At 40.2% G+C, this 13,670-nt stretch overlaps 3 protein-coding genes across 3 annotated transcripts in view; 1 reads left to right on the top strand and 2 right to left on the bottom strand.

The window, feature by feature from the left end:
- Positions 1-1,961: 1,961 nt before the first annotated feature.
- LOC133524704 (uncharacterized) lies at positions 1,962-6,897 on the bottom strand. The gene is made up of 5 exons (XM_061860833.1): positions 6,738-6,897; positions 5,611-5,758; positions 4,634-4,757; positions 3,825-4,010; positions 1,962-2,175 (listed from the first exon to the last, which is right to left on the bottom strand). The coding sequence occupies exons 1-5, from the start codon at positions 6,806-6,808 to the stop codon at positions 2,006-2,008; spliced, it is 699 nt and encodes a 232-aa protein (XP_061716817.1). The 5' UTR covers positions 6,809-6,897; the 3' UTR covers positions 1,962-2,005.
- A 251-nt stretch (positions 6,898-7,148) lies between these two features.
- On the top strand, positions 7,149-11,230 carry LOC133524703 (uncharacterized). Its single transcript, XM_061860832.1, has 6 exons — positions 7,149-7,380; positions 7,713-7,860; positions 8,400-8,504; positions 9,255-9,375; positions 9,812-9,994; positions 11,085-11,230. The coding sequence occupies exons 1-6, from the start codon at positions 7,289-7,291 to the stop codon at positions 11,183-11,185; spliced, it is 750 nt and encodes a 249-aa protein (XP_061716816.1). The 5' UTR covers positions 7,149-7,288; the 3' UTR covers positions 11,186-11,230.
- A 535-nt stretch (positions 11,231-11,765) lies between these two features.
- LOC133524710 (uncharacterized) overlaps positions 11,766-13,670 on the bottom strand; it is a 98,183-nt gene continuing 96,278 nt past the window's right edge. The window contains exons 12-14 of the mRNA XM_061860846.1: positions 13,262-13,454; positions 12,735-12,891; positions 11,766-12,066 (exon numbers count right to left, since the gene is read on the bottom strand). Coding sequence (XP_061716830.1) covers positions 11,811-12,066; positions 12,735-12,891; positions 13,262-13,454 — 606 coding nt within the window. The 3' untranslated portion in view covers positions 11,766-11,810. The remainder of the gene's footprint in view (positions 12,067-12,734; positions 12,892-13,261; positions 13,455-13,670) is intronic.

The following is a 13,670-nucleotide window of genomic DNA, read 5'->3' as shown; positions in this document are numbered from 1 at the left end:
TTGCTTCTCAATAATGTTATAAAAATAAAATTAAATATATGAATTCCCTTTTACGGAAGGCTGTGCTAAGTAAAGTTTGCGGGTTTGGGCCGCCCTTGACGGTTACAGCGAGAATCGAAATTTGAAAATATATAGGGACCGTGCGCGTTGGAGGGTCTGCCATCTTGTGGTCTGAATCGGAACCATAAACAGGCACATTTACACGTCAAGTGTTTTCTTGTGCATAGTAGGTTCTGCCATCTTGTGGGCTACATCGGAACAATAAACATTACATTTACGCTTCGCGCCAAAAATCTGAAAGCTGCCTCCTACAGTTCATGCACGCTCCCTATATTTCCTTCTATCTGTTGCATAGTTCGAGTTTACAATTTTTGAATTTCGAAGTTCGCGACCGCCTTTGTCTCATAGAACGTCAGTTATTTTGTTATGCACACGATTATTGTATAAAATAAAATATATTATTTGTACTTCTTTTGGTTTTCTTAGACCTCTATTTCAAATTCTCTTTGTAGGGAAAGAGAATTTGAAATAGAGGTGTATTTTCAAAGAAAACTATGTAGCGACGTAAATTAACTGCCATTTTTTTTACACATAATTAAGACTTTTAGAACGCCGATTGACTTTGATCCTTATTCTTTTACTGATATGAGTTAAATTTGATAAATATCAAAAAGTGGCGCCATCAAAAAAAATCAAGTAGTGCCCGGTAAGATGTCGCCACTTTTTGATATTTAACAAATTGGGCACATATAGTGAATTCATAAGGATCAAAGTCAAATGGCGTTCTAAAAGTTTTAATTATTTGTCGAAAGATGGCAGTACATTTACGTCGCTACAAAGTTTTCTTTGACAATACACCTCTACTTCGAATTCTCTTTGACCTGTCTGACAATCGTACACAACTTTCGAGCAACACTGGCTTCCGACTCGTCGGAAGGGAGGAGCCCGAGCGATATCTTACGGTACCTCAGTCAAGTGTAAAAATATGGATCCACGCAACTTACACAAATGTCCATAGCTCTCCCCGACATAAGAACTATGGGAAATGTTTTTGAACAACTTGTGTAGCCATACCGGTCTGGCCTAGTGGGTAGTGACCCTACCTATGAAGCCGAAGGTCCCGGGTTCAAATCCTGGTAAGGGCGTGCTGATGAGCACGGATATTTGTTCCTGAGACATGGGTGTCTATGTATTTAAGTTTTATAAATATTTATATATTATATTTATATATATATCGTTGTCTAAGTACCTACAACCAAAGAGAAATAATATATGACTTAAGTCAATTTGTGTCATAATGACCTATAATATTTATTTATATCAGAATGTTCGCTCGTCTGTTGTACTTGCTCTTCTTTGCTATGTCCCCCCCCCCCCCACCTTTCTCTTTAAACATGGGGATATCTCTGTCTATTTTTTTAACCTATACTATACTTTATATGACTCCAATATTAAATATCATTAGTGTAAGCCCTGAGTGGACGCTCGAGTTGGGCGTGCAGCGGGGCGGGGCGTGCGGCGTCCATGTGAAACAAATGCAAACGTATAGGAGCGGCCGCACTGCACGCTGCTTACATCACTTGTGAGCCCGACGCCACGCTGCACGCCCCGCCGAACGCTCCGCTTCGAGCGTCCACTCAGGCTTTACACTTAGTTGTTATATACAGTGAAGCAGTGAACCGCACCCGGTGAAAAAGTAAAGTAGTGTGTGTTCATTGGGCATTTTTTATTCGTAATCAGTTTCTCTATTTGATAAGTGAAATTTAATTTAATATCTTTACTCAGTTTGTATGTATTTTATAATTTTACTGAGAGACTGAATTTATGGCTAGACTAGGTAGGTGTTAGGTGTATGTATCCAAGCATACTCCGCAGGCCGTATTTTTGCCCCTTCCAAATGGACTCCTACAGACCATAGCTGCGTGTTTTGTATGTAAATCACATGGATATAAACTAACGAATACTCGGTAACAAAAATTTATTTAAGTAAGTAGCAAACATTTATCTAGAGGTGATAGTAGGTGTAGTAATGTGGTGTACGCCAAAGGCCATAGTTGGGCTCCTTCCTTGGCTTGCCAAATGGATTCTTCTCTAATATCACTTTCCCGAGAAGGCCGTGGCACGCTTGGTAAGACGACTCGGGTGTGCGTATGCGCAAGATTCGGCGGAGGTCTCCTGTGGAATTCAAAGGTATTCAGTACGTAAAAGTCATAAACAGACGGGCGTACCGGATCGCGAACTTGGTCTGGTACGTTACTTGATCGATCGTGTGTAAGGTGATCCGCCGTACCTACGTCCGTTAAGAATGCAGCTATAAGTGAGAGCGAGAAAGATATATTTCGACCGGACCAAGGTCGCGGTCCTGTACACCCGTCTGTAACGGTTTTAAAGTAACGAAAAAACAAGCGCATGAAGCAAAGGAATGACGATAAGAAGTTATCAATATCGGATCAAAATTAGCATCCTAGCATTTAGAGAAATATTTTATTTATTTATTTCAACTTTATTGCACGATATAGAATTGTACAAAATGGCGGATTTAATGCCTTAGGGCATCCTCTAGCAGTCAACCGTATCATATTAAAACAAAAAAGTAGTATAAATAACGGTCTTCCCTCTAACATTAGAAAAGCTCCCAACAAGTTTGCTTTCAAAAAATCTTTGCGTGATTTATTTGCTGGCAGTTTAAAGATCAATTAAGTATCAGTCTCACGAATCGGTTATGTATATTATGTATATATATGTATATATATATTTATTTATTTATTTATGTAATGTATGTATGTGTCTTTATGTATTTAAGTAGTTTATAATAAATTTATGTGTATTAGGACTCTAATTCTTTCAATAACAATTTCTTTTAGTTTTAAACGCGCCGCCTACAATCTTTTCTGCTTTGCCCTAAGGTTGACTGGTAGAGAATGCCTCATGGCATTAAGTTCGCCTTTTGTACATTAAGTTTGTCTTTTGTGCAATAAAGTTTAAAAAAAATAAAAAAAAATAATGGTAAGTACATTTTTTGTCGCTAATGTAGATGTAGATAAATTAGATGATGCATCTAATATTTTCCGATATTTTGCATTCGCAAAAATAAAATGTCGCCGATAGACAAACGACGTAGGGTGACAGTGCCAACCTACGCTTTTTGATTTATGGAGGAAAATGTGAAACCCCCCCCCCCCCTCCCTAAGTTTACCCAAGAAAAATTATGAAATTTTTACGTAATGTTAACATTACTATAAATTGACAGGAAAAATATATCTTGGTAACTTTATTTTTTAATGAACAAAAAACATTTCCGAGTTCAGTTTGCAATTTAACCAACTTTAAGTGTGTTTATTACACTTGAAATTTCTAATTCAAAGTTTGTACGGAACCCTCGGTGCGCTAGTAAAACGAACTCACACTTGACCGGTTTTTTTCTATGGTGACAGTCTCTTGTTCAACTACATCATCATCATCATATTAGCCTTTATCGCCCACTGCTGAGCATAGGCCTCCCTTATCCCGATCGAGTACACTACTTATCCCGGTCTCGAGCGAATCTCATCCAGACATACCAGACCCGCGATCTTCCGAATGTCATCCACGTCCACCTATCGAGCCAACGGACGCCAGACATTCCTTTTGTCTGAATAACCCTTACATATACATTCTTACTTTGTGATGAATCATCAAGCTTTGACTTCCACGAGTGCGTTGGGTGGGTCTTTGTATTTATCAGGTGCTGGATATCTATAGGATCCGGTATGTGTGGCGTCAGGTATGTGGACATTGTCGAGCATCTGTAGGGTTTGAATTCACTAGTGGATCAAACTACTCACTCTGTAAAGAATCGTCAAACTTCGGTTTCCAAGACTGCGTGCTGGGTGGGTCCTTGTATTTATCAGGTGCTGGATGTCGATAGGATCCGGTATGTGTGGTGTCAGGTATGTCGACATCGTCAGGTAGCCGTAGGGTTTGGAGTGCGCGTGCGCGGCGCATCAGGTTTACGGACATGAATGGGAGCTCTGGGGAGTCAGATTATAGATTTGTATGCGACATTGATACTTATTAATCATGTAAAGAGTTTTATGAAACTTATGTAAGAGACGTAGGTAATTTGATGTTTGCCAATCGATTTTCGGTGCAGGAAAAAATTGCAACCGAAACTAATCTCAATAAGTCGCAGATTTCCATCTTGGTAGTCAGGGAAAGTCAGAATAATAAAATCCCTCCGGCATCATATCACTACTTCAAAGATATGTTTGTCCGATGTTTCATTTGCCAAATTTTCATTTCACCGAACGCGTTTTTTTTTTCCAAAGCCGCTAATATAATTATTATAAGCTTTTGAAAGCTGCATACTTACTGTAGACGCCTAGGTTAGGTAAGAATGGAGACCCTTCTAAAAACTTCAAAGGTTTAAAAAAAAAAATCACGTTCGCTCAAATGAAAATTTGGCAAATGAAATATCGGACAAAATAACGTTTAACGAAAATAACGTTTTGAATTTGCGATAGGTAACCAACGGCTCCTAAGGTGCTTCACTGGAGGGTATATCGTCAGATTTAATCAAGCCGAGAAAAAAGGGCGCACAAACGGCACACTCGCTAGATCTTCACTCAACTTTAAGTTCACGGATTTATTTTACCTCGCGAGCAGTACTTTGTGAGGTACTCTGTTCGTTTCAAGTCCTGGATCTCGTGGTCGATGGGAACTGGGTCGATGTCCTTGGACATGTACATGTCTGCTAGCTTCGGTTCTTCCTCCTTGATCTGCACAATAAAAAAATATGCCAAACATGCCTTACATCATTTTGGAAAATAGGTAATATTCTTGAAACTGCTGAATCGGTTTATAACGTTAAGAACCACCGTAAGGAAACTCGCTTTCACGTAAAGAAATCGGTCTATCAGTTGGAGAGGTACGATGCCACAGACAGTCATTGGCGTTAAATATATAACCCCCTTTTTTGCGTGGGAGTTAAAAGATATGCCAGACGGAAGGCAAAGATAGTAAATAATGTATCGTTTGGAGTACGGAGGTTGCCAGTTTTCCACGAGTGCTAATTAATATAAATAGGCTTTATGAATTAATAGACCATTACACAGTAATAACTTACTTACATACTTACTTGGCTGGCGCGATGACTCAAAATGACACAACCAACACAAAACAAGAGCACGCCACTTTGCTCGGTCCAGGCCAGAGCGGATTCGCACCAGCTTACGCCGACGCTGAGCTCACGAAGATTTGCCTCCAGTCCGCCCAACGATATTTAACATTACCGACAGGACGGCGACAGTAATTAAACGAGGTCAGTTATTATTATTACCAAGACAATCCACTAAACCATTATATTACCTAACTGTTTTAATTTTGTATTTAGGTACCTTTGATTGTTATTTACTGTAAGCTAAAAGCTTATGTGAGAAATATTGAAATTAAAATTGAACCCAATCTATCATTGCAATCTTCAACAAGGTAAACTAAGTCTATTTAAAAAAAAAGATTTCAAGTTCGACCTTAGCTTGAGTTAGGGATTGTCTTGAAACCTATAAATTAAACCAAAATAAAACTAGAAATAGTTTAAATATTAAAATTTTGTCTGAATAACTCATACTACACCCGTTTGACGACATCCTTGTAGTACTCGAAGTTAATGGGGCACAACACGTCAGGACTCTTCCTGGGCTGGTCCCGGGCCTTCAGCGAGTCTCGCTCTAGGCCTACTATCAAGCAATTGTCGTCTACAGCATGCCGGCGGGGACTCTTGCTATTATGGGAAACAGAACCTTAATGCGAAGGAATAAATTCATATATCGCATGATATAGGATCCTATTCATAGATTGACACTGTGGTCTGGCATTGAGCAGAGCCAGTATCAATCGGTCTGCCCTGCCTACTTGAATATAACTGGTGTAGGTAACTATCGTGCCAGTGCCACTGTAACAAAATGCGTTATCAATAGGGGAAAGGGGGCATGTCTTGTGCTCTTTTTACAGTATATTTAAGATGCTAATACCCCTGAAGACCATGTAATACAATATAATAATGTCTGTCCTTCCACCTGGTCCATCAGCTGGCAACGCTTTTGAATATTGCTTTACAATATTGATTAGCAAACAGTATTTTTGTTTGAATTGTGTACATATATCCTCCAAGAGAAAGAACACGTGGTGACATCAAACCCCAGCCATGAATCGTGTCTTTCAAAGTCACAGATCAGCTCAACTACCAGATGGATCGTGTACGGATCATATAAGACAAGTCGCGGTTGCAGAAGCGTAAGGCCCTTAGCATACGGAGCGTAAGCGTATGGTAAAAATGTTACGAGTACGAGACGCGTAGAGGTCCTGGCACCAAGCTTCGCGTAAGCTGAATCGTTTTATAAGTGAAATCCCATTAGTTGAAATCATGTAGACGCTGGCGTCAGATGTATTCGGCGGTTGTACCGGCGATTTTACTTTCTCGTGATGAAGAGATTTATTATTGTTTGATTATGTCAGAAGTTTTGATTTTTACGCGTGTATAACGCTACGCCTGTCGTAATCATATATGTATTAATTGTATGTTTATAGATATTTGCCAATTTAATACTACCCCGCTTTCGAAGTTACCTCAACTGGCTTAATGCACCGTAGGTAGATATTAAGAGCTGTGAGGAAATTTCGTAAATTATTATACATTTTAAAGGAAAAATTGGGAATTGAAAACACAATACAATATGGATATTTAGACAATTCATACTTACGGCTTGTCCTTCTTTGGATAGTCGACCATGTATACGGACTTGAACTCTATCTCACCATCGAAAACAGACATTTTTATGTACCTAATTTAACTAAAAATATTGATATAAAATAATTTGAAAAATGTTTCTTGATTGACACTACGACGCCGCCAATGTGATATTAACGTTTTTTTTTATATTTCAATATTTACTTTCTCTAGATACCTATGTCCAGGGAAAAAAGTATATAATATTTGTATAAGTTTCAAATAACCTAAAAAATATAATTGTATCAGCGCTGATACAGTGATGCGTATGATTATAATATATCACATATTTATCAAAAACACCACGAGAAAGTCATTTGAACTTTTTGTTAATAACATATTTTTTGTTAATAAGAAACCAAAGAAAAAAATATAAAACTAGACAGCAACGATTGTCAGTAGGTGACACGAAGCAATCAGCAATGACGTGTGATTAGAAAATTTTGTAAAAAAATGTACAAAAATTTAGCAATTATCTGGAACAAAATACACAACTGGTCGAACGAGAATCAAAAAGTCTAAAACATGGATCACTATTTGACGACGTATAGGAAGGATTATCTATGGCCGAACTTGCCGCGGGCCGGGCCTGGAGGGGGTCATGGCGGCGGAGGGGAGTAAGTATTTGACGAAGGCAAGGATCTTAAGCACCTACTACAAGTTTGGCAAGGAAGCTTCCAAATGTTCTAACAAAGATCATGATTTGTTGCCAACGCTTCAGACTGCCCAAGGTCGCCCTTGCGGTGCAATGAGAAACAGCCTTTTTTTCAAACTTTTGAATTTTATCCATATACCATGGATACAGTTGATACAGAAACTACTACCAACTGCTGTTACTAAGGTCACAGTGGTTGGAATTCTAGCTGCCAACCATGTAGAAAAGGGCTTTACACTGAAACTAGATGTTCCTTCTAAACATTTTTTAAACTCACACTGGCTTCAATCTTAGGGCCGCCAAGATGTCAGATCAAGAGCTGGCCTTCTTCCGAGCATGTATGCAGCACAGCAGACCACCTGACTGCCGATGTCCTCAGTACAGCGGCGGGGAGATGCCTCAATTACCGCCGGGCAAGGAAGGCGGGTGGAGCCGCAATGAGGTTGGTAAACTTATGGCTCTGTGACCTCGATATATATTTCTAATTATGATTTGCTACGTTAATTAAAATATGCGATTATAATAAACTAATCAATAACTAAAAATAATGATCAAAAAGTAACGTTTTAAGAGAATAGGCCATGGCCGCTCTGAGACCATATTTTCATACAAACGTAGTCCTCATTTACCTCTCTGGATATTAAAATTGATAACAATATTTTGACACGGTTTGTTGTATATCAACCACAGTTATGTTACTATGTTTGATTTTTTTCGAATCCTTAGTTTTTATAAAAGTTAGGAGCATTTAAAACATTTGTTTTTCGCTCCTATTTTTTACACAAATAAAAATATCGAAAAAAGTTAAACATAGTGGTGGTAATTATACATAAAAATATGTTAAAATATTTTCCATAATATAGGTGATACTAAAATTGCCTAAAATTTTTCAAACTGCGCTGCCACTAACAATTGTATAGTTTGGACCAAAACATGTCTTAGTAGTAGGTAAAGTAAATAGTTAACTTTGTTTGTTTCTAGATAATGGGCCCCTTGCTAGACCCGAAGTTGTACCCGGTGAAAGTGGGAGCCGCTCCAGAAACACCTACCTCTCGCTTCGACCAGCCAAACGCCTTCTTAGACAAGGTGATCAAATTTCACAAAAAGATTATAAATGTTTAAAATAACGGTGTGTCACTAAAAGGTTCCAAAGAGTAGAGCGATGCAATCGAGGGGGTCGATAAATGTAATCTGGATCAGTCAGTGTGTATTTGGCAAAGATCCAGACCACCTGGAAAGTACTTCTCAGATATGATGCCAGTATAAAATAAAGAACTACGCTTTTCAGGAATTACAATAGTAGATTGTTAACCAAGGGATGAAAGGCACGCATTTCTGCCGAGGTAGTTTCGAATACGAGGAAAGTAAAAAACATGTTTTTTGTTTAAGACGACCAAGTAAATATATTTTTATAGTGTTCCTTCAGGGTACTTTCAATTAACCATTTAGGTAAAAGTATCGTTATTTATTGAATGGGGAGTTAAATATCAGAATGGAAATTTTATAACAAATACATTTAAATACAAATCATATTCATTTACATATAATAGAAAAAATTGTACCTGGAAAGTAAAATACTCTAGTGGAGAGACGTATCATTTTCTGCACAGTTTTTAGAACAACTATGACCCTCTTTTTCTTTTCTTGCCGTCTAGGCTAACGTTGCAGCGGCTTGAACCGAATAAAGCGAGGAAGTGTTAATATAAACTTGCCATTAATAACGAAACATCGATTCATCAATTTAATCACACTTTGTGATTGTAACTCTAACAAACTGGTTTAGTCAAGTTTCTTGAAGAAACTATCGCATCATATGATAGTAAACATTTTTTGCAGCTACAATCCAAGTACCCGATGCTGTACAGCATTCTACAGAACGAGGCTTCTCCTGAGCTGAAACAGAGAATAGACCGCGACCGAAACAAGACAACATATCAGGTCGATTACTGTGAATCCGGTACGTGTTCTTTCTTTGATGTATGGGTTGGAGTTTTACCAGAATATATCTATCCGAGAAATTTTTACTTCTAAAATGGTAGCTCCGTATCCTTCGAACCACGGAGTATTAAAATTAATTTATATGTCCTTATCATCATCAAATTCCTCGAGTAGTGTTACGTAAATTTAGTCTAAAATTTCCAGTGAGGCTAATGATATAACATTAACTTTTTTATAATCTCTTTTTTCTCACATTTATGTTTTCGTTACTTTTGCATTTGTTGTCGGAATTGTTTTTATTTTTTAAACTTATTTAGGCATGGCCAAATTCACAAGTTTCACAACTCAGTTTGTTTCTCTTAAAAGCGGAAAAACCTACAATCTATACGTTTTCTTAATAAACTTACCTCATGAGTCATGAATTAAGGGACGTATTCATTATTCCCAACTTGCAGGTCCAGGCGCCCAATTCGAAAACCTCCAACGAGCGGCAGACGAAAGCGGCACCGGACCTTGCGCGCAACCAATGAGGTTGCCCGGAGACCCGTGCCGTGTCGCACCCAAGCAGCGCATGACGACAGCAAAAACTATATCTAAACAGGGAGGTGGTGGAGCCAGCGATCCTCGGGCGAAATGCGGTAAGTGCTGGTTTTCAGATAAAAGAGCTGCTGAGGCCTTTTCGCGCACCCTGGAATGGATGCCAGATTTCAAGGGCCTGTGAATGGAATAAAAAAAATACATCCAGGCTTTGTATGGAGCCAATGAGGTGCCCGGAGACCCATTTCATGTCGCACCTAAGCAGCGGATAGCCACAGCAAAGACCATTTCCACACAAGGTGTTGGAGGAGCCAACGATCCTCGTGCGAATTGCGGTAAGCCTATTCTATTCTTTAGATGAAAAAGTTGCTGAGGCGCTTTCACGCACCATTGAATGGATGGTAATTTCAAGCGCTTGTAAGTGGAAGAAAAAAGCTACACTGGGATTTCTATAGAGCCAATGATGTTGCCTGGAGACCCGTGGCGTATTGAACCTATGCTGCGATTGACCACAGCCAAGACCATATCCAACCAAGGAGGATGCGGAGTAAGCGGTCCTCGTGGGAAATGCGATAACTCTGTTCTTTAGATGAAAGAGTTGCTGACGCTGTTTCTCTGTCGCACCTTCGACTGAGCTAGGTTAGAGGGCTAGCAAGTCGATAGGGATACGAGGCCGGCTATTCATTTTACCTCGAGGTAGGTATGTCTAGATATATTTAGAGAGTTTTTTTAAAAGCACTGCTGTTTTCTCTAGTAATGCGTGGAATTATGAACCCACATTTTAACCACCGTAGTCCATAGTCCGTCATAGTCATATCCAGCTCATTTCGCCGCAGTCTGATAACTCCGGCGGTGCTCGATGAAAAATTCTAAGCGGTCAAAAATTTGCGACGTAAGTTTAATCTGGAGGTCTGACGTTAAGTGGAACGATGCCCCGGAAGTGCTCTACGACCCATTTCTTATTTTAACTTTTTTTGTAAAAACTAGAGGCCGTCTAATTCTAAAAATACCAATTCTCATCAATCAATCAATCTGTTCATCAAAGTCCCCCCGACTTTGATGAACAGATTGATCATTATAAACGTACAATTTTCATAGAAATGTGACATTAATGATGACATAGCCCCACTTTGTAAATGCCGTGCAAAGTTGGCTTGATCCGACTTTTACTAATAAAAATAATTTTCACAGAGACGACATCAGCTGTACCGCCGTTGGGCAAGACAGAATACCAAGATGGAGTCTCGAAACTCGGAGCCATCATCATGAGAGACAAGCTGCATAGGAAATAACACAATAATAATAAAAAATCAGGAATAAAGTATCGTCATTGCTAACTCTTGCCTTCTTTATTGTTATGATGGAATGCTATAGTCCGCCTAAGCTCACTCCACATCGACAAAGTGTGGAGGTGCCTGTATGTAAGAAATATTTTCGTAGGTATTTGACGTTTATGGTGGCATTTCACACACTGTCGCTTGCGGTGTACAGTTTAAGAAATATTTTTAATTCAAACGTGGAAAACGTATCGTTTAATTTTTCCATGAGGACAATTTCGCAAATTTGGAGTTTCCATCAACAACTCAGGATCAGGATTTATAGGCTGAGTACTTTTCATGTGTGTGTGTGGTCAAAAATGTTTATAGTTGACTACAGACACTACGGCGTATCGAAATAAATATTAAAGTTGAATTGGGAGCCCATACATGGTAAGTACGCAATTATAGTTCAGTATACGAAATCTTAATTCAACCATTAAGGTCGACGAGTACCTAGCAAAAATATATTAAACATTCGGTCAGGGTTTTTTTCATACGCAGGGACGATAAATAATTATTTGGCCTTAAGTGCTTCAAATCAAATAAAACGACGTTATGATAAATAGACGTTTATGTATAAAAACACGTATAGAATATGTCATGTAGTCGGCGACCGGGGCGACCGAGCGCTCGATATCAGCTCCCCTCTCTTATACAGTATGCCTTCCTTCTTTTCCTGCTTAACTTCTACCCTTCTTTCCCCTTCTCTTCTATCCTCTGGCCTTCTTTTGTCTTCTCTAGTGTCACTCGGCTCGTGTGAGGATGAGTTTCTGGTTCGCGTGGTGGCGTGGTGGGTGGTGGTCTCGTCGTGTTGGCGGAGGACGACGGCTCGGGCGTCTGATGTGTTGCGTTCTCTGTGAGCGAAAGTAAAGTTTAGTCTTATCCAAACCCACGTTGTCTAGTTATTTATTTGCTCTGCTGCTCACATTAGCAGGGACATTTCTCCGGTCATAAGATGGTTAGGGCCATAATAATCGTGATATTGGAATTTCAAAACTACCTAGTTTGCTTTTAGACGTGACGCGCAACAGTTCCGCAAGGTATGTAAGGTATGTTTCTGGTGTTCTGCATAACTAGTACCAACCTTCCTAGGTTATTTTTGTCACCGTAAAATCACAGTAAGTCTTATTGTCAACGGAAAATTAACGTCATCAAGAAAAGACCAAGAGGGCCGAGTCTGACCAATAAGATTGACCAGTTCCGCACCATATATCAAAATTAAAGTTACCGAAGCGATTGATTTTGTAACATCGTACGGGAGAAACTGATGCCTTAATGGGTCACGACCCATCAAGGGAATGCATCGAATCATCAATACGAGTATTGAAGATTCCATGCAAGGAGAGAGAGGACTAACCTTCCTAGCGACATAAGCCGGTCGATATCAGCTGGCCGTCTCAATTGGACGACGAGACGTGGGCTGTAAAGACGCGCTCGACGCCGAGACCGGTGATGAGCCTACCGCCGATTCGCGCTCCGCAATTTCGATACTGCTGTTCTTCCATAGGGAGACATGACTAACCTTCCTAGTGACATAAGTCGGTCTATATCCGCCGGCCGTCTCAGTTCTCCTGTAGACGTAAGCGTGACGCGCAGCGCGTACGGCGGCGGCGACGCGGGCGGTGATGACGCGCTCGACGCTGATGCCGGGGATGAGCCTACCGCTGAATCACGCTTGGCTGTCAACGAGAAAACACCTGTCATTTTTTTTATTCTGTCAGTCAAGTGTAAAGTAGATTTTTTGAAGAAAATTGATTTTGCATAAATGACGCGTCTTCTATAGTATTTACAAACCATATTGACGTCGGGTCGTATTGATTCAAAACTTAGGTAAAAAAAGTAAAAGACACGAAAAAGGCATGTAAACAAGGTAAAAGTTAAAGAAAAGCGCTGGCGAATGAGTCGCGAGGGATGACCTTGTGCGCTAATGATATCACAAAAGAGGACACAGATGAGATGAACGTACCTATGAAATGGAGTGGGAAGAGTCGGAAAGCATACTCTGGATTCCACAGCAGTAGCTGAGGCTGTGGCAGAAAAGAGACTTACCTGAAGATTCAGAGCCGGAGGTGGAGCGGCGGCGGGGCGGGGCCGCGGGGCGCGGGGAGTGCGGGGCGGCGCCCCCGCCTGTAGCCCCGCCCCCTCCGCCCCCGCCCCCCGCACCGCCCCCCGCGGGGAACGCGGCCGGGATGTGGAGGGACGCGGTGATCACGTAGTTGTCGTCGTCCGACCCGCCCAGCGTCTGGAAACAAATCACAGGTATTATAAAAGGAAACACTTCGCCCGATTTCATCTGAACCGATCAAATTATCATGAAAGCGAATGAAGCTAAATAGGTGTGCCAGGATCGTAGCGAGTAAAAATCTATGAATGCGTGATGGAATTGGTGCAATTTCTTCCTGGTGCGTTTTAAAAAATACGATAGCTGATCATGTCTGATGGGATTTGAATCACTATC

The sequence above is a fragment of the Cydia pomonella genome, chromosome 14, assembly GCF_033807575.1.
Source record: "Cydia pomonella isolate Wapato2018A chromosome 14, ilCydPomo1, whole genome shotgun sequence".
In the NCBI taxonomy this organism is placed as follows: Eukaryota; Metazoa; Arthropoda; class Insecta; order Lepidoptera; family Tortricidae; genus Cydia; species Cydia pomonella.
This window is presented reverse-complemented; position numbering and strand designations above follow the sequence as displayed.

Excerpts from the sequence above, each read along its gene's own strand:
- LOC133524704 (XM_061860833.1), bottom strand. The coding sequence starts at position 6,808 with ATGTCTGTTTTCGATGGTGAGATAGAGTTCAAGTCCGTATACATGGTC. Across the intron at positions 5,759-6,737 it reads TATCCAAAGAAGGACAAGCC|CAAGAGTCCCCGCCGGCATG; the intron begins GTAAGTATGAAT and ends TTCCCATAATAG. Across the intron at positions 4,011-4,633 it reads CACAAAGTACTGCTCGCGAG|AGCTCCCATTCATGTCCGTA; the intron begins GTAAAATAAATC and ends CTGACTCCCCAG.
- LOC133524703 (XM_061860832.1), top strand. The coding sequence starts at position 7,289 with ATGGATCACTATTTGACGACGTATAGGAAGGATTATCTATGGCCGAAC. Across the intron at positions 7,381-7,712 it reads GGTCATGGCGGCGGAGGGGA|GGCCGCCAAGATGTCAGATC; the intron begins GTAAGTATTTGA and ends CTTCAATCTTAG. Across the intron at positions 7,861-8,399 it reads GCGGGTGGAGCCGCAATGAG|ATAATGGGCCCCTTGCTAGA; the intron begins GTTGGTAAACTT and ends GTTTGTTTCTAG.